At 59.2% G+C, this 17,577-nt stretch overlaps 3 protein-coding genes across 8 annotated transcripts; 1 reads left to right on the top strand and 2 right to left on the bottom strand.

Moving 5' to 3' along the window:
- Positions 1–134: 134 nt before the first annotated feature.
- Positions 135–4,008, bottom strand: SEC14L2 (SEC14 like lipid binding 2). Its single transcript, XM_031592060.2, has 12 exons — positions 3,896–4,008; positions 2,702–2,777; positions 2,478–2,521; positions 2,318–2,377; positions 2,057–2,245; positions 1,643–1,738; positions 1,352–1,412; positions 1,195–1,278; positions 975–1,081; positions 764–903; positions 523–692; positions 135–441 (listed from the first exon to the last, which is right to left on the bottom strand). Exons 1-12 carry the CDS (start codon positions 3,947–3,949, stop codon positions 290–292), a joined length of 1,233 nt encoding a protein of 410 aa, XP_031447920.1. The 5' UTR covers positions 3,950–4,008; the 3' UTR covers positions 135–289.
- A 2,036-nt stretch (positions 4,009–6,044) lies between these two features.
- RNF215 (ring finger protein 215) lies at positions 6,045–9,913 on the top strand. The gene is made up of 10 exons (XM_031592134.2): positions 6,045–6,317; positions 6,715–6,843; positions 6,945–7,016; positions 7,098–7,183; positions 7,547–7,601; positions 7,778–7,882; positions 8,026–8,142; positions 8,589–8,726; positions 8,948–9,050; positions 9,230–9,913. The coding sequence occupies exons 1-10, from the start codon at positions 6,072–6,074 to the stop codon at positions 9,250–9,252; spliced, it is 1,074 nt and encodes a 357-aa protein (XP_031447994.2). The 5' UTR covers positions 6,045–6,071; the 3' UTR covers positions 9,253–9,913.
- Positions 9,914–10,398: 485 nt separating this feature from the next.
- On the bottom strand, positions 10,399–17,558 carry CCDC157 (coiled-coil domain containing 157). Of its 6 annotated transcripts, XM_090120921.1 has the most exons (11): positions 17,330–17,558; positions 16,909–17,232; positions 15,828–15,999; positions 14,276–14,963; positions 13,566–13,643; positions 13,025–13,215; positions 12,716–12,892; positions 12,188–12,356; positions 11,542–11,681; positions 11,043–11,104; positions 10,399–10,959 (listed from the first exon to the last, which is right to left on the bottom strand). In XM_090120921.1, exons 1-11 carry the CDS (start codon positions 17,536–17,538, stop codon positions 10,731–10,733), a joined length of 2,439 nt encoding a protein of 812 aa, XP_089977047.1. In that variant the 5' UTR covers positions 17,539–17,558; the 3' UTR covers positions 10,399–10,730. The 6 variants fall into 6 exon arrangements, with proteins under 6 accessions (XP_089977047.1, XP_089977044.1, XP_089977041.1 ...); XM_090120918.1 differs by having other exon boundaries at positions 16,909–17,556; XM_090120915.1 differs by lacking the exon at positions 17,330–17,558 and having other exon boundaries at positions 14,276–14,960; positions 16,909–17,246.
- Between the last annotated feature and the right edge of the window lie 19 nt (positions 17,559–17,577).

Genomic DNA, 17,577 nt, shown 5'->3' with positions numbered 1-17,577 from the left:
GGAGGCAGCTGAGCCTGGGTTATCGGGCTGAGAGGGACAACGGGGTCTGGGTATGGGGCTGAGGGGAGGAATATGGTCTGGTGATGAGGGGAAGCAGGGCCTGGGGATGGAGTGGAAGGACAACAAACAGCCAAGCCATGACACTGTCCCTCTTTACTGCCGCCACCGCACCCAGCCCCACCGCTGGGGGCCACATAAGGCACAGAGGAGCCGACAGCCCCGAGCACAGCCCCCCGGGTCCCTGAGCCACGGGGCAACGGCCCCCCTTCTTCCATCCTCCATGCTGCCATCACGGGCTGTGGTCCAGGGCCATTTCACCCAGCTTGTCCCCGAGCTGCTGGATCTGCTGGGCTGAGGCGGCGTCGGGCAGCAGCACCTCCACGCTGTAGTTCACCTTCTTGGCATGGATGTAGCTGTAGGTGTTGTCGAAGCGCAGGACGTCTGCAGGACCAGGGATGGGGGGGGAGGCAGGGGTCAGGGTGCTGGGACAGACCATGGGGGTGGGGACGAGGGGGGACTCACAGATGCCAGGTGTGGAGCAGGTGAGGGAGCCATCCTCGGGCACCATGTGTGCGTTGTAGCGCTGGGTGGGGAGCACCTCGGTCATGTCGCCTGCCCGCTGCCTCTCCCCAACCTTCGTCTTCAGGTACACCCCAAAGCCCACGTCGGCCCCTTCTGACTTAAATTGCCACCTGCCAGAGAGATCCAGGGTCACCGCCACCTGCCTCGATATCCTCATCCCCGTAGCACGGACCCCCCTCACCTGAGCACGCAGCCGGGGGCGAGGATCTCGTATTCCACCTGGTGGGATGAGCCCCTGTTGACCACCGCCGTGTGCTCGTAGGGCTGTGCCAGCTGATCCCTCACGTAGTACTGCTTCGGCACTTCCCCTCCGTAGTTGATCTGTAAAGGGATGGTTTTGGGCACAGGGCACAGCCATCCTATAGCCCTCACACTGCGGGGACAGCTCTCACCTTGCTGGGGCACTTGGGGTTCCCATCAGGGTCTGTCAGCGTGCCCCCGTACTCCACTGGGATCTGCGAGGGGTCGATGTACTTCTGCAGGACCTCCTTCCAGTTGGCTGCGGGATAGCGGGGCGTTCAGAGGGGCTGAGACCCACACGGGGACCTCAGCCTGAGGTGGGGACCCCCGAGGCTGCATGGGCAGGGTGAGGGTTACCGCAGCCCCACTCACATCCCAGCACCATGACCTTCTTGCGAGTGTCCTCGCTCAGGAAGTGCTTGACCAGGTTGTAAGCCACCGGGAAGATCTTGGGAGCTGGTGAGCAGAGCTGGGTGTCAGGGCAGCCGTCCCAGCACGATGCCCAGCTGCATGCCCACACCTTGCTCACCTTTCACGATGAACAGGCGCTTCAGGGACTCGGGGTAATTCTCCTCAAACATCGCCAGGAGCTGCGGGATGGGGAGAGGTTTAACATCCACATCCTCTTGCCCCAAGCACTCCCTAGGGCAGCCCCACCTGCACAGGCTTTGCACAGGTGAGGACCCTAAAAGAGACCCCATGAACCTGCCCAAACTGCTGTGACCTGAGTCACAGCCAGTCCCTGGGTCACCCTGCAGCCCAAGGACACAAGGGATGAAATTCTGACCTCAGTGGCCATTGTGGTCCCTCCAAGCCTCACCTCACCATACGCCTCCACCGCTGGCTTCCAGAGGTGCTTTAAGCCCAGGCCCTCACAGTCGTAGACCATCAGCACCATCTCAACCTTCTTGCCCAGCTGGGACAGGGACAGAGCCGTCAGGTGGGTTGATGAGTTCATAGACCAAGAAGCATCAGCCACTGCCAAGTCCCTGCTGCCACCCATCCCTGGTTATTGCCACCCCTGGGGCACAGGGCAGCCCAGTGCCAGTCCCTTTTCCCCCAACAGGCCCAGTGCTTCCTCTAGAGCATCAGTGCAGGAGAAAGGTGCGGTGCTGGGACACGGATGGCAGGGTGTTTGGTGGGATGGGCAGGAACAAGGGCTTGTGACAGTGGGGATAGGGAAGGGGTGGTCTTGTGGGTTTGATGGGGACATGGATGTCAGGCAGGCACCCACCTTCTGGCTCTGCTTCTCGCATTCCTGCCGCAGCAGCTCACAGTCACGGAACTTGTTCTTGAGCAGGTCCTGCTTGGAGGCAGAGAAGAGCAGCCCCTTGGGGTCCAGCGGCCCGATGATATCGTACCAGACAGGGCTGCCCTCCCGGTCGTATCCACACATGCCTCCAGCCATGTACTTCCTGATCACCTGCGGGAGCACCGTAAGTTGGGGACGCCCATCTCAAGCTGGGGTCACCCACCACGGGCCAAGGACCCCCACCTCAGGTGCCTCCCATGCAACGATGTTGTCGGCATCCATGCGTTTGCGGACCTCCACGTGCTGTGAAGGCGAGGCAGAGCGAATCGGGGTGAGGGCACACGGGGTCTCAAGGACACCCCAGTCCCTCAGCCGGACTCCCCCAGCATGGGACCCCCCTCACCTTGCGGAGCATGGCCTCTGACTTGGGCAGGTCGAAGCTGCGTGCTGTGAGAGAGCAGAGAGTGGAGCTCAGCCCCGCACAGGGCGCAGCCGGGACATCACCGCTGAACCCGCCGCCCTCTGCCCCGCTGCCAGCTTGATAAAGTCCAGGTGCAGGCAGCACCTCGGCACAGAGCCTGCAGCCCCCATGGGATATCCCAGCCCCACCGTGCCCCCCGGGCTTACCTCGGAGCCATTTCAAGAGAAAATGATCGTCCTGGGAGGGCAGCGAGGGGAGCACGTCTTTGATGTTCTCTCGAAACTGCAGGGAGAAGGGGCAACACCGTCAGCGGGGCTGGGGATGTGGCCTTGTGCCCAAAACCTGAAGTTTGTCCCCGGGGCAGCTGGCAATACAGAGCAGTGTCTGCTCCCCTCACTGCCACGGGAGGGTCCCCAGAGCAGTCTCCTTGTGTAAGGCAGCCAGCCTGTGCCCTCCAAAGTGAGGTGTCAGCCCTCTGCCCCCTGCACGGCGCTCTGAGCTCCAGGCTGCACACAGGCAGTCACCGCACATTCCTCGGGCACCGCCGAGGTCGGCAGTGAGCAGGGATGCTGCCCTGGGGCAGGCGGTGTAAATCCCCCCATGCACCGTACCAGCCCGTAACGAGGCTGACCGGATTATCCCCGCCTGAATTTAGGTGTAATTAAACCTGGGATTAACTCCCTCACCCAGAGGAAAACAACACGGTCGCGGGCGGGTGGGAGGGGACAGGTTTCACAGCTCTTTGCATCAGGGTTGCAACCACGCAGTGTTCCGTCCCCAAATCCCAACTGAGCACCGGCACAGCCGTAGCTGTACCCGCCCGGGTCATCGCCCGCGGGCCGGAGTTCGGCTCGGTTCTCCCCGCGATAAGATAACGCAGCCACTTGTTGTCCCCTCAGTGATCGATGCCCACAGAGGCCAATAAACCCCAGCAAGGCTGCTGCAGATGGGACGAGGCAAAGCCACCGGGTGTCTCCCAGCAGGTGACAGCCACCATTTCGGGTGGGCACCCTCCACCCGGCAGCAATGCCTTCCCAGGCAGAAAGACGCTCCCCCATGCCACGCTTTTGCAGGATGGAAGCGTCGTGGGGCGGAGGGAGGCACGGCACACATCCAGCGGTATCACCGTCCCGCGGGACCTCCGGGTGCCGAGCTCCGTGCTGGGAACGGGGTGCAAGCAGAGCCCTTGGGATGCTCGCCGCGCCGGGAGAAGCAAAGCTGTGTCATCGGGCCTCCCCGTGTCCCGCGGATCTGCGTCCCGCATCCCTCTGCCGCCGGGTCCCGGAGGTGATGAGACCCCGGTCCCGGAGCCGTGCAGCTCGGGGACCCCCGCGGGCCCCACGGCCGAGGTGGGCGCAGCGGAGCGCCCCGTGCCGCCGTCCCCCCGCCGCCGGTCTCACCTGCGCCAGCGCCTCCGCCTGCCGCGGGCTCAGCTCCCCGACGCGGCCGCTCATGGTGCCGGCCCCGCGCCCCCGGCGCCGCCTCTTAAGGGCGGCCGGGATGGAGCTGGGCGAGGCGGCTCCGCCCTGTGCCGCCTCCAGCGCCCGGTGCCGGCCTTGGACTGTGCCCGGCAAGGGTGGCCGCGCGGGCACGGCCCGGTGTGAGGCTGGGACGGGGTGGGAGATGGGGCAGGGGGCTTGTGGGGATGGGGATGGGGATGGGGACAGACAGAGATGGGACGGCGATGGGGGTAGGGGATAGGAGATGGGGTAGGGACAAAGTGGGAGATGGAGACAGGAGATGGAGACAAGGATGGGCATTGGGACATTGGGACAGGTGGAGATGGGACAGAGGTGGTGACGTGGTGGGAGATGGGGACAGGAGATGGGGATGGGGATGGGCTCTGGAGCAAGGGATAGGTGGAGATGGGACAGCAGTAGGAGCAGGGGATAGGAGATGGGGTAGAGACTGGTGGGGACAGGGTGGGAAATGGAGACAGGAGATAGGGATGGAGGTGGGCACTGGGGCAGAGGACAGGTGGAGGTGGGACAGAGATGGGGAAGGGAAAGGAGATGGGGGCAGAGGTGGGAGATGTAGCAGGGGAGAGGTGGAGATGGGACAGATGCAGACAGGGTAGGAGATGGGGCAGGGACAGAGACAGAGACATGGATGGGCATTGGGGCAGGGGACAGGTGGAAATCATACAGGGGCAGGGGACAGGAGATGGGGACGTGGATGGGCATTGGGGCAAGGAACAGATGGGAACAGGGGGGCAGAGATGGGGACAGGGAAGAAGATGGAGCAGGTACAGGTGGGGAAAGAGACAGATGAGATGGAGGACAGAGGTTGGACATGGAGAGGCATCGGGGCAAGGGACAGATGGGAACAGGGGACAGAGATGGGGACTGGAAATGGGACAGGGTACAAAGGTGGGGTTATAAAAAGAAGCAGGAATACAGACAAGTCTCAGGCACAAGGGAGGACTGAGATGAGGGACTGGGGTCAGAGCACCAGGGAGAGAAGATAGGAACAAGAGACAAGGTAGGGAGATGGGAGAGGCAGGTGACAGAGACAAGAGGTGGAGAAGGGGACAGAGGTGGGGACAAGGCTGCGAGATGGGGCAGGGGAGAGGGTACATAAAGCAGGGGTGGGAGATGTGGAAGGCAATAAATAGGAACAGGAGCTGGGGACAGGGAATGGAAAACAGGGATAAGAGATTGGAGCCAGGGACAGGATGGAGGCACCAGGGGAATGGGGTACAGGGGTTGTGCAGGTATCTGTGGGCAGGAGTGATGCAGGAGGATTGCTGTTCCCAGGAGGGCTGTGTGTGTCCCAAGGAACCAGGGATGTCCCACAGGCTTGAGGACCCTTGTCCCGTGGGCTGGGAGCTGCTGTGATCCCCACAGATGTGCTCAATGTGCACCCACTGCCTCTGGCACAGCCCCACAGACTGGTCCCTAGCTTGGGTCCCAAGGGGTTGTGGAGTGCTGTGCCAACATTGCACACGTGTGTGCCTGAACATGTGTATGTGGTGACATGTTGAGGGCACATGGATGGGGGCCCACTGTCCCTTCAGCCTTGTTCCCATGTTTGGTGCTCTACCAGTGCCAATGGCTTAATCCCTGTCACTGTGATGGTTCCCAATCACACCCCAGTCTCAAAACCTGTCCCTGCACCCAGATTAGTCTCCATCCCACGGCTGGCACCAATGCCTCTCCCTTATCTGCATCTCCATCCAATTCCACGCACACTTTTCCACTACCCATCAGCAACCTCATCCCCATCCCTTCCACTTTCTACTTTTATCCTTCCCATCCCAAATCCTTTCCATTTCCCCTTCACATTCTCTTTCCCTTCTCCATCCCATTCCCATTACTCCATCCCAGCCTGTCGTTCAGTAACGAGCAGAGCACGCAATGTCAGCACCGAGCCCGGTCGTGTTTAACAGCTGAATTAAAAGCCTGCAAGAAGAGCAGAGTGCCCTCCACCTCCATTTTCCCTCTTCGCCCTCATCCCATCCTCTTCCCTCCCCTTCCACCCCCCCCCTCCCCCCCCCAAAAAAAAGCACCCATCCTCCATCCCTCCCTTCGGACCTCCCCGCCGCGTGGGGGCGCTGTGCGGCGGTTCGGTGCAGCCATGGCGGCGCTGCGTGCCGCTCTGCTGGCGCCGCTGCTGGCGCTGAGCCGGGCCGGGCCGGGACCGGCGGCGTCCGCCCACGTGGAAGTGGCCGTGTCGGGGCCGGGGGACGCGGCAGGGGACGGCGGCGGGACGGCGGCGGGTCCCGGCGGCTCCTACACGCTGCACGGGGCTCTGCTGGGAGGCGGGAGCGGGCCGGGCCGCGGGGAGCCGCGGGAAGAGGAAATCGGGGGGAGGCTGGTGCTGGTGAGCTGGGGGAATGGGGGGTGGGAAGGTGTTTGGGGTCGGTATGGGGAACTGGGAGTGCTGGGGGTGAGTTGGAACCGGGGGGAGGTGGGACTTGTGTGAGCTCTGGGATTGGGGTTAGCGGGGTGAGATGGAGCTGGGGTATAAAGGGGAGCACTGGGAGCGTTTGGAGCGGTGGGGAGGGGGCGTGGATGGGGGCAGCTGGGGATGCGATGTCAGCACGTCCCCTCTGTGTGCCCCCCTCACCCTGCCTGCTGCCCAGCTGCCTTTGAACGCCGTGTGTCCCGACCTGTCCGTGTGTCCCGACCTGTCCGTGTGTCCCGACCTGTCCGTGTGTCCCTGACCTGTCCGTGTGTCCCTGACCTGTCCGTGTGTCCTGACCTATCCGTGTGTCCAGGTGGGAGATGCGGAGCCGGAGCTGGGTGCTGCTGACAGCTGGATCGGGGTGGTGCCCGTGGGTGAGGAGCCGGCAGACAGCCCCCGCAGTGCCAAGGAGGAGTCCTTCACTGCTGCTGTGGTCAGCAAGGTGAGAGGCTCCGTCAGCAACAGCCCACAGACACCTCCTGGGGCGCTCAGCAGGGATGTGGGCAGTGCCAACCCGTTGTGCTGAGCCTTCTGTCCCTGCAGATGAAGCGAGCCCTGGTGCTGGGGGCCTCAGCCCTGCTCATCCTGGCACTGAACCAGAATGCGATCCGAGAGGTAGGAGAGCCCTGCAGTCCTACTAGCACTCTGGGTGCCCTCCTGCCCCACTCACAGCTGTTGCTTTTCTGTCTGGTGCAGCTGGATGTCTCCCAGCTCCTTGCCAAGCCCGTCATCGTGATCCAGTCCTCGGACAATGTCACCAGGCTGCTGGGAGCACTGCTGCGGTGAGCGTTCCCTTGCAGCAGTCTGGTTTGTGCAGTGGGCAGCAGAGCACAGCCAGCACTCGTGCAATGTGGGGAGGTAGAAGGGGCTCGGAAGGTGCCTGGCACGCTCAGCTTGGCATGGGAGCAGGGGCATCTGTGGTGGCTTCACTGATTGGGAAACAGGCACAGAGCAGTGATCTCTGTGTAGTTGCTGAGAGAACTGGGTGGAAGATGTCACTGCCATTTCCTCCTCGTGTCCCTCTGTCCTTGTACACGTCTCAGGAGTGGCCTCCCTCAGTGTGCCCCCGTGCCTGGCAGGAATAGGGCTGCTGGGTGCTGGGGATGCTGCATGTGGCTGATGCTCTTTGTGCCTCTTGCTCATAGAGGACTGCGGGCTACAGCGAAGATCACATACCAGGCGGTGCTGCTGGAGAACCTGGTATGTAAGTCCTCCATCTCCTCTGTTTGGGTATGAGGACAGGGGCATGGCCATGCCCAGCAGTGGGGAAACCTGCAAGGAGCAGGAGCCAGGTCTGCAAGGGCTGCTGGTGTCTCTCAGTCCTGTCCCTTGTGCTGCAACACGCTGTCGTGGTGACGTGGTGTCCTGCCTTGCAGGGGGTGACACTCACCCTGTGGTCCACCTGCGGCCTGTCCCGAGGGGGCCTCTATGGTGAATGGCAGGGTGTCATCTGCACGGGGGAGAACAGCTCACAGGTCCAGGTGTGTCACACATGTCCCCATGGCCACTCCTCAGTGTCACCACAGCTGGGGATGTCCCAGCATCCTCAGCTGGGGATGAGGCTGAGGATGAAGCGAGGGTCTCCCTCTCGCCCACTGAGCGCCTGGTGGTGCTGTCCCTGCAGAAGTACCTGCAGCAGCTGTGGAACACCATCCTGCTCGTCGCTCTGCTCCTCTGCACGGGGGTGATCGTGCAGGCACAGCGGCAGTCACGGCAAGGCCTGTCGGAGCGGGATGCTGAGGTGGGACGTGGGGGAGTGGGGGCTGTTTTGTTTGGAGGAGAGGAGGATGAAGGGAGACCTGGTTGTTCTCTGCAACTTCCTGAAAGGAGGTTGCGGCAAGGAGGGCGTTGGTTTCTTTTTCTCACGTGAAGTGTAGATGGGATGTGAGGCAATGGGCTCGGATTGCACCAGGGGAGGTTTAGGTTGGATGCGAGGATAAATTTATTCACAAAAAGGGTGGTGGGGTGTGGGAAGGGCTGCCCAGGGAGGTGGCAGTCACTATCTTTTGGAGATACTGAAAGTATTTGGTAGGTATTTAAGAGATGTGTGGACATAGCACTTAAGGACATAGCTGAGTGTTGGAACTGTAGTGTTAGTCGACGGACTTGATGTTCTAATGGATCTTTTCCAACTAACGTGATTCTGTGCTCCTCTCATTTCGCCTCACCTCCCGCTCTGCTCTCCAGCTGGACCTGAAGCAGCACATTCGGCGGCGGCTGTTGGCCCTGAAGACCCGGCGGTACAATCCTGGCAAGGCGCTGCGGAGCCGGGCCTGTGAGATAGACAGCTGTGCTGTGTGCCTGGACCAGTTCAGCAAGAGCCAGGTCAGACTGGTGGGGTTGGTCCCAGTGACGATTTGGGGCCACGCATGCTAATGCCACCCCTTCGCTCTGTTCCGTGGGGCTGAAACTTCTCGTGCTTTATCAGGGCAGGGGTGTCCTCGTGAGAGGGACGTGTGGTTGGGGACTGCCCCCCCTCTGCAGGCAGGGGACAGATTGCTGTGCTCCTCATGGCTCACGTGTCCCACCTGCTTCTCTCCCTGCAGTGGCTGCGCGTGCTGCCATGTTCCCACGAGTTTCACCGGGACTGCGTGGACCCCTGGCTCCTCCTGCAGCAGACCTGCCCACTCTGCAAGCATAACATCCTAGGTGAGAGCAGCTCTGGGACTGGGGGATCCTAAGTGGCCCCCACGCATCCTGCACCCCAGCTCACCCTCTGGAGAGCATGTTCATGCCAGGGCGAGGGCTGGGGAGGAAGTGGTGCCAGCCACAGTCTGCTCTGCTCTTATGATCCCTGTGTGACACCTCTCTATCCTTCTCCCTTGCAGGGAACTGCTGTGGAGAGAGCTAGTCGGCCCAATGGACATGCTCCAGGGACAGACGGACCCATGGCTGCTCTGGGAAGAGCTGGGGAAGAACAGGGCAGGCGTGGGGTGAGCTGTGCTCGGAACTGGAGCAAGGCTCAGCGCAGCCGTGCCCTTTGCAGCACCAGGCAGTGCCTGGCCCTTAGGAGAGTGAAGACTTTGGGGGGTTCTCCCTGGTTGGTGTGAGTTGAGGGGCCAGGGGCATGGCTGGGCATTAGCCAAATGGCTGGGGGATGGGTGCCGCGGAAAGCACTCATGGGTATAACTGGGGAGGGGCCACTGAGGCTGTTGGCAGAGTCTGCAGGCACTGAAGGGAAGAGCGCAGGTCTGGCTGTTCCCTCTCCCTGCTCATCATTTTTTCTAAGTCTTTTCTATTTGCCTGTGGCTGCAACAGGTGGGCAGCACCAGGCTGGAAGCCTGCCTGCACCTGGGGCTCTGCCATAGCTGAGGGACGGGTGGGGGAGGGGGGGAGGATGGATCACCTTATTTATACTAACTTATTAGAAAGGACAGTACGAGTTAGCTGAACACAGAGTGCTCGGGGACTCGCTGTGAGCCTGTAAGGGCTCTTGTTCCATGTGGCAGCTGGAGCTGCAGCACTACTTGTGGCCGTTGCTATTAAATACAGAGCTCAGAGAGGCTGCTGTGTCTTGTGTTGTGTGGTTCTTGGCCCTGCTGAGCACTTTTCCCTGGCACGAGAGTGCTTTCCAGGCTGTAGCCTATGCTGGCAAGTTAAGCCTGTGAGTTCTCTTCAAAGCAGCATAGCTGCCTCCTGGGAACAGCTCCTTGGGCTGAGCCTCGCCTCGCTGTGCTTAGGCATTGTGTGGATGCCTCTGAGTTGGTCAGGATCAGAGCCATGCCAAGGATTGCAGCAGCAGCTGAGCTACAGGCAGCTGAACTCCAGTACCCAGGAATGCCACCAGCCCTGCTCTGCTCGTTGTTCTGAGCCATCTCCGCATACTGAAAATTTCCCCCCAAGCCTCCTTGCCTGAATGCTGGTCCTCTCACTGCCAGCAGTGCTTGTACCTGACCCATTCCAGTCACCACTCTACAGTGGTGCTGGGGCTGCTGTGCTGTGGGAGACAGGAGGGGAACACAGCAGCCCAACCCATGCACCCCACTGCCCTGTACTTCACATTGCTCAACAGAGGGCCAGTAGGGGAAGCTGCGCAGACAGGTTTATTGCAGCCACCATCTTGCAGCAAACAAGGTGAAGCAACAGCTGGTGGCTGGCTGTTAGCCGAGCCTTCTTTCAGCCTCCCAGCTGCTGTGGAACCACTGCCCATGAGTGTTACACCCACTCAGCAACACTGTTCCTTGGGCACAGAGCAATAGGCAGGCAGACCGAGTTTCCCAAGGGAATGTACCTTCATGTTTGCAACAGGTAATGAGGTCTTGCAGGGATAAAGGGAGTAGCTGTGTGCTGCTCATTAATGCTTCACCTCTTCCTCAGTCACCCAAGCAGCTATTTGCGGTGCAAAAAGTGGTGTGCTCTGGTTGTACTGCTGCTCCCTCTGGGCTTGTGGGGAGCCAGTGCCAAGCCCTTCTCTGGCAGCGTGATGCAGGCTCTGGCCTCACGTGCAGGTTCTGCTGGGAGCAGCTTATGTTGCTGGCTGCCCACAGGTCGCTGCCGGGCCTTGCTGGTGGCTTTTTGTGATCCTGTGCCATCTCCGCTGCCTTGGCTGCTCGGAGGTCTGTGGAGGGGAGAAGTGGAAGAGGTTGAAGGGGAGTAAGAAGTGGAAGCCCCCCCAGCGCTGTCCTCTGTGCTCCCACTCACCCTGCAGCCTCCCCTCCGCGCTGACTGCTGAGCTGAGTCCACAGCTGGGTCTGTGGGATGTGCTGGGGAAGAGAGAGGAGGTGAAGCTCCTGTGTTTGGCTCTGTGATTGCTTATCTTGGCTTCTGCCATGGGTGGATTTCACTGCTGAGCAGGTAGTGGCGAAACGGAGGCACAGCAGCCATAGGGGCTGATGTAAGGAATCTGGGAACCAGCCCCGGGCACCTCAGCAAAGCAGCTTAGTGCTGCTGGTTCAACCAGACCGATCTCTGGAGAGACACCACAGAACCAGGGAGCTGGGCTTTGTCCACAAGAAGCAGATCCAGAGCCACAGGCAATGCTGCACAAGGAGCACCACAGCCTTCCTCTCCTGGGAGTCTTTTTTTTTACCTCCTGTATGGGTACGGCCAAGGAACCGATCCCCAGGGGTTGTGGGACAGGGTTTGCAGGGTGGCCCTGGGGCACACAGTGTACCCCATCCCGCCAGCCCCCCCAGCTCACCTGCAGCACACCCTGCTGAGCAGCTGCCTTCACCTTGGCCAGCGCAGCCCTGAGCCTCGTGTTCTCCTGCTCCAGGACACCAATCCTGATGTGGTTGGCCTGCAGCTGCTTCTCCATGTCTTCGGTGATGTTCCCAGTGCCTGCAAATGAAACATGGCACTTCATGTCAATCACGAGCTCAACACACTACCAGCACAGAGGTGCTGGGAGCAGAGCCTGTCCCTGCTCCCTGGGACCACTTGCTCTTCTGTCCTCCCTTTTGAGCAAGGCGGTAGCTGCTGGAAATGAACCTTCCTGATCTGGAGAACAACAGCACGACCCTGGAAGTGGCAGCTGGGACCCCAATCTGTCATTTGAAACAGCAAGGACAAATACAGCCATGTCCAAGTCCTTGCCCTGCTTTTGTGCCAGATGTGGGACACAGCACCCACATAAAGAATCAGGTTAAGATGGTAGCGGCTTAGTGCCTCACAGGGACTGAGCCCTTCCTGGCTGCAACTGACTCATGTCAGGAGGACAGACTGTTACACAAGTGACACCAATGTGCCCAGGGCTGACAGGATCCCGCGTGAGCTCCAGGAGACCCCAGAGGTACAAGCCTGCTCCTGCAAAAACAGGCACTGCTGCCTGCTGCCCTGTGCCTTACTCTCAAACTGTGTCTCAACGGGGATGTGGAGCTCAGGGAAGAACACCAGGAGTTTCTCCCGCTCCTTCAGCTCCTTTGTCTGCTCCTCCAGCCCAGAGACATTCTCCCGTAGCTTGGAGATGGACTGCTCCAGGCTCAGCTTCTCCTGCTGCAACGTGTCCAGCAACTCCTGTGGGGCCACAGCAGACAGGTGAGTTTTGGGAGCATCTTCCCGAACCTCATGGCACAGTCTGGGGAAGCCTATCCTTAATGGGATAAGGATATCCCCAAACAGAGGGACAACGTAGTCTTAGATGTAATGACCTCTGTGTGTCTGAAGCACAGGCTGCTTCAAGCAACCATGAAATGAATTTGAGAAAGAAGGGTCACTACATGGAAGTGGCCCTGTGGCAATGTCAAATTAGCTGTCAGAGCCACTGTCCTGGGGAGAATTGCCCACAAGTGTGAGATGGGGCAGGGTGGCTCCTGGGAGCCCTGTGGCACAGCTGTGTCCTGTCCTGGCTGCTCCCCCTGACAAATGCTGGGTACCTGCTGCACCCGTAGCTGGTGCATGCTCTGCTCCTTCTGCTTCTGGCTCTCCTGCAGCTGCTCTGCCATCCGGGCTCTGTCCTCCTCAGCCTCCCCCAGGCTAGCTTGCAGCTCCTCACGCTCCTGGTCCAGGCTGTCCAGCTGCTGCAGCAGGGTGTTCTGCTTGGCCTGCAGAGACTGTGCAGGGAGGTGAGCCTGCCGGAGGCTGCTGCTGCCCTGATGCCAGTGCCAGGGCCATGGAGAAGCAGCACTCATGGCAGTGAGAGGTTGTGGTCACAATTGGACAGCTCCAAAGAGCTCTGTTCATACCTTCTCATGCCTCAGTGTGCTCTCCACTTTGGCCTTCTCCTTCTCCAGCTGGGTTGTGACTGCACTCAGCTCCTGGCCCAGGCTGTTCCGCTGGCTGGTGAGCAGCTGCACCTCCTCCTCCAGCTCCAGCACCCGGCTCCTGGCCACCATTGCAGTCTTCAAGTCCTCCAGCAAAGTTTGCTTGGTTGCCTCTGGGGAGGCACAGCAACTGTGGCACAGGCTGGGCAGGATGGGGAGATGCTCTCAAGCCAGGAGGTGTCTTTAGGGGCCCTACAGCCTCTGCAAATGCTGACGAGGGCTGGCAGCAGGGCTCTTGGTGTCCCAGGGATCCCCAAATCTCCAGTACCAGTGCCAACCCACCCTGGTGCTGGATGATGTTTGGGCACTGCAATGAGGAGGTCATGTCATCCTTCCATTCCCACTAGGTCTAACCCCAACAGATTCTGGGAAAGCCAGGAGTTACATGGGTGAAAAAGAGTGTGTGATCAGAGCCAGACTCAGGGAGAGATGTGCCAACTGGATGAGCACCCCAGGTCCTTACCCAGCTCCTGCACAGCAGCCTGCTTCGTGGCCAATGCTTCCTTTAGGGTAGAGATTTGCTCTTCCAGCAGAGCAGCTCCTAAATCAGCACAAAAGACTACTAAGCATTAAACATTTCCTCAAAGAAATTAAGATAAAGAGGCAGCAAACAACTGTGCCAAAGCATTTTTTCACCCAGTAATTGTATCATGCCATGCTTCAGCAGAGAGGAGGCAGTGAGATGATGAGGGCAAGCAGCTCCCACTGCTGGAGGTTAGCCTCACAGCAGGGAACAACTGCCAATATGTGAGATGCTGCAGAGATGGGACACAGAGAACATGTGGAGTTTGCAGTGGTGGAAAATGAGATGATGGGAATAGAGAAGCAGCAGAAGAAGCTGGGAGATGATGAGGGCATTAGGAAAGGCAGTGATGCCAGTGGAGCAGCCGTCATCTACTCCGGGAGCTGCTGTCAATGCATGGATAAAAGGCAGGTATGGCCAGGTAAACCCACAGCATGGCTCATCCCCTTGTCTCAGCCATGTAAGACATCTGAAAACTATGTAGTGACCCTACAGGGAACGTTTTCTCACCACTGATGCAGGACCTACCAACACTAGTGTCCAAAGCCCTGCTCGTGGTGGTGGAACCAAGATTTGACTGCAGTCTGCCTCCTTCTGCAAATACCCCCAGGCCTGGGAGGGGATGTAGGGGACAGCAGACAGCACTGTACCTCTCCGTAGATCATCCTTGTCCTGCTCCAGCCTTGCTACAGCCTCCAAATGCTCTTTTTTCTTTACTTCTAGGCTCTGTTCAGCCTCCTTCCTCTGCCGTGCTTGGGTCTCCTTCTCCACCTGAAGCAGCCGAGCAAAGTCCTCCACCTGCTTCTGCAGCTCATCCTTCTCCTTCTTTGACTCTGCCAGCTCAGACTTCAGAGGGTTGAGCTGTTCCAGCAGAGTGTGGAGGTGTTTGCTGATGCATGAGAGATCTTTGCTTTGCTCCGAGACCCAGTAGCTCACATCAGTTGCAGAGAGGGTCCTTCTCTCCTCAGTGCCCTCTACCACCTCCTGGAACCTGCTCAGAGCCGAGGGGATGTTCTGGCTCTGGCAGACACTAATGATGGCTTTGCTGACCTCTTGAAAGCCAGCCTGGAAGCTGTCACAGGTGTCACACGGTGCTGGAGGCTCTGCTGCCTGCGTGTGGATGCTGTGGCTGCGCTCAGCAGTGCTGCAGGCAGACCTGGGCTGGGAGCTGCCTGAGGTGTTGCTGACAGCCTGCCACAGGGAGCTGGGCTGGGCAGCACCTGGGGGTGTGCTTGGCTCTGAAGTAGATGGCAAGCAGTCCTTCAAGCATTCCTTTGCAGTTCTTTCAGCCTCAGAGGTGGATTGCAGTGCAGCGATATCCTTCCTGCAAGTCTTCTTCTGGTGAAAAGAGCACAGGACACAAACATAGAGCCCAGCCTGAACCTCATCATCAGCAAACAATTAAAGAGAGCTGAATGCAGAGCTATGAAGGATGGGGACAGGACATGAGTGTAGCCAAGAAGCTACAAGGTCAGAGCATGCACTCTCAAGAGCTTGCTGGAGTACAGATCTACCAAGCGCTCAGGGTTCACTATTTATTATGTTACCATGAAAGCAGGTGGCCTGTCAGCAAAATGATGTTTACACACAGCAAGGGTTACCATTGGTTCTGCCTGACACAAGGGAACTGAATTTCTCAAGCTCCCAGGTAGCTTTCTGGTCACTGCCTGCTAGGTAGCAGAGCTGTGGTTTCACAAAACTTCTGCAGTAGAACTTCCTCACTGGCTCTTGTTTTTGTTATTTTCCCTTCTGTCACACCTCACTGTACTGTCTCCTGGCTATGTGAGATGAATTATTCTGACACTATGCCACAAGAGGCATCATTTTGAAAATAAAATATAGGGGAGAGGCATGGTATTTTTACCACAAATCATTTCACTGATTTCGGCCAGCTCAGCCCCACACAGTGTGGGTCAGCAGAGCCACAGAGGTAGAACACTGGTAAGATGAGAATATTTTTTCCAAGCAATAAGAGCAGCCAGAAACCCCAGTCCCAAAATCCTGGTGGAAGCCTGGAGGTCACAGTCAGGGAGTGCATCTGGAGCAGCCACCACATGTACCGTGGCATCTCGGAGAAAGACTGCAACATCAGCCCCATGCCATGGGCATGCCTGGCATATCTTCCAAATTGTGTGGCTGTTGAGCCATTGCTGTGAGCCCTGAGCTTGGCTCCAAGTGCCCACGCACCCCTGTATGTCCCACCTCAGTCTGAAGCTGCTGGTAGCAGGCCCCCAGTCGCAGCATGCTGTGCCAGTACCTCCTCACCGTCAGCCCCGCCGACATGCATGGTCCCACTGCCTCCGCTGGGGGCACAGCTCGCTCGCTGAGCAGGTTTTCTGCATAGCCCGTGAAGCTCTGAAGCAGCAGCAGCAGCCTTTGTGGAAATGAAACACAGCTTAGAGGAATAAAATATTTGTTACGGGAAGAGCGCTCTTGGCATTTAACAGAGCAGTGAGCCTGAAAAACCAGCACGGCAGCAAAGGAGGCTGGATTTCAGTGTATGTGTAACCCTCGGGCCTGGAACAAAACTGGGAAGGATTAAATCCCCCTGCAGCACCAGGATGTAGCTCCAAGGAGCTGCAGTTAGACTCTCCGTAAAGATGTGGGTCACTCACTCCTGTTACTGAACGCATATTGTTAGGACCAGGCATCCAGAGATAGCTCTGAGGGCATGGCTCATCTTTAAAATTGAGTTGTTTTCATAGAATCATAGAATAGCTTGAGTTGTAAGGGATCCCCACAATCAATACAAGCGGGGGACAAAAGAATTGAGCACAGCTCTGCCAAAAATTACCTGGGGGTACTGGTGGATGGCAGCTGGGCATGAGCCAGCACTGTGCCCTCACAGCCTGAAGTGCCAACCATATCCTGGGCAGCATCCAAAGCAGTGCAGCCAGCAGGGTGAGGAAGGGAATCTGCCCCTCTGCTGTGTGCTGTGAGACCTCACCTGCAGTGCTGCGTCCAGATGGGGAGTGCTAAGTGCAGAAGAGACATGGAGCTGCTGGAGCACGGCCAGAAGAGACTCCAAGGGATCGAGACATTCAAGGCCAGGCTGGACAGGACTCTGAGCACCCTGATCTAGCTGTGGGTGTCCCTGTTCACTGCGGGGAGTTGGACCAGCTGACCTTCCAATGATTTTATGATTCTTTGACCTCAAAGACCACCCAGTTCCAGTCCACTGCCCAAGGTACTTGTCCACATCACACAGGCCAGACATCTTCCCTCCATGGGGAAGGAGCCACTGTGCCCCAGCTGCTTTTTGCAGGGTGCTCTGCCCGCTCACCTGTCTATCACCAGCTCCAACAGCACCACGTGTGCGTGCTGGCTGAACTCGGGGTTGCCCTCGGCGTGGCTGTACCTCTCCAGCAACACCACCAGATCCAGCTCGCAGGACACTTTGTTGGGGAACTTCCAGGAGGGGAAGCGTGCAGGGCCGGTGCGGGAGGAGACGTCGGCGATGGCTCCCTGCAGGTCTCTCAGGTCGGCCTGCAGGCTCGCCATGCAGCCGGGGTGACCCAGGAGGTGTGCCATGCTGCAGGACGAGGCTGGGTGGGCAGACAGATGGACAGATGGATGGCCAGTCTCTGCGGGACAAAGGCGAGCAGTGCTAGGAACGGATCGTGGGTGACACCAAAGGGCTGCCAGGGGAATGGAGGGGACAGGTGCTGCGTCCCCAAGGCTGGAAGATTTGGGGTGAGGGGCGCCTGCGGAGGGCAAGCAGCAGCGGCGGGGGCACTGAGGGAGCTGGGACGTCGGAAGGGGCCAACAGGGGACAGGTGAGGCTGCAGGGTCGGCGGCTGGGCCTAGGCCGCGGCGCCGCACCCGCTGCCATGGCAACGCCCCGCCCCGCGATGCGCAGCTCCGCCCGCTGCCCTGCGCCCCACGTGCACGAGCGGAACAACCTTCGGCGCATGCGCGCCGCCCATCTGCCCGCCCCCTTCCTGTTACGGCG

Source organism: Phasianus colchicus, chromosome 18 (genome assembly GCF_987193195.1).
Source record: "Phasianus colchicus chromosome 18, bPhaCol1.hap1.1, whole genome shotgun sequence".
NCBI lineage: Eukaryota > Metazoa > Chordata > Aves > Galliformes > Phasianidae > Phasianus > Phasianus colchicus.
This window is presented reverse-complemented; position numbering and strand designations above follow the sequence as displayed.

Bases quoted from the DNA above. Each gene is read 5' to 3' on its own strand.
- SEC14L2 (XM_031592060.2), bottom strand. From the start codon at position 3,949: ATGAGCGGCCGCGTCGGGGAGCTGAGCCCGCGGCAGGCGGAGGCGCTG. The intron at 1,082-1,194 runs GTGAGTGGGGCT...GCTATCCCGCAG, and splicing joins GAAGGTCATGGTGCTGGGAT to CCAACTGGAAGGAGGTCCTG. The intron at 442-522 runs GTGAGTCCCCCC...CTGGTCCTGCAG, and splicing joins CTGCTCCACACCTGGCATCT to ACGTCCTGCGCTTCGACAAC.
- RNF215 (XM_031592134.2), top strand. From the start codon at position 6,072: ATGGCGGCGCTGCGTGCCGCTCTGCTGGCGCCGCTGCTGGCGCTGAGC. The intron at 6,844-6,944 runs GTGAGAGGCTCC...CTGTCCCTGCAG, and splicing joins CTGCTGCTGTGGTCAGCAAG to ATGAAGCGAGCCCTGGTGCT. The intron at 7,883-8,025 runs GTGTGTCACACA...CTGTCCCTGCAG, and splicing joins AGAACAGCTCACAGGTCCAG to AAGTACCTGCAGCAGCTGTG.
- CCDC157 (XM_090120921.1), bottom strand. From the start codon at position 17,538: ATGCGCCGAAGGTTGTTCCGCTCGTGCACGTGGGGCGCAGGGCAGCGG. The intron at 11,105-11,541 runs GTGAGCTGGGGG...TCTCTTCCCCAG, and splicing joins CTCAGCAGGGTGTGCTGCAG to CACATCCCACAGACCCAGCT. The intron at 10,960-11,042 runs GTGAGTGGGAGC...TCCCCTCCACAG, and splicing joins CGCGGAGGGGAGGCTGCAGG to ACCTCCGAGCAGCCAAGGCA.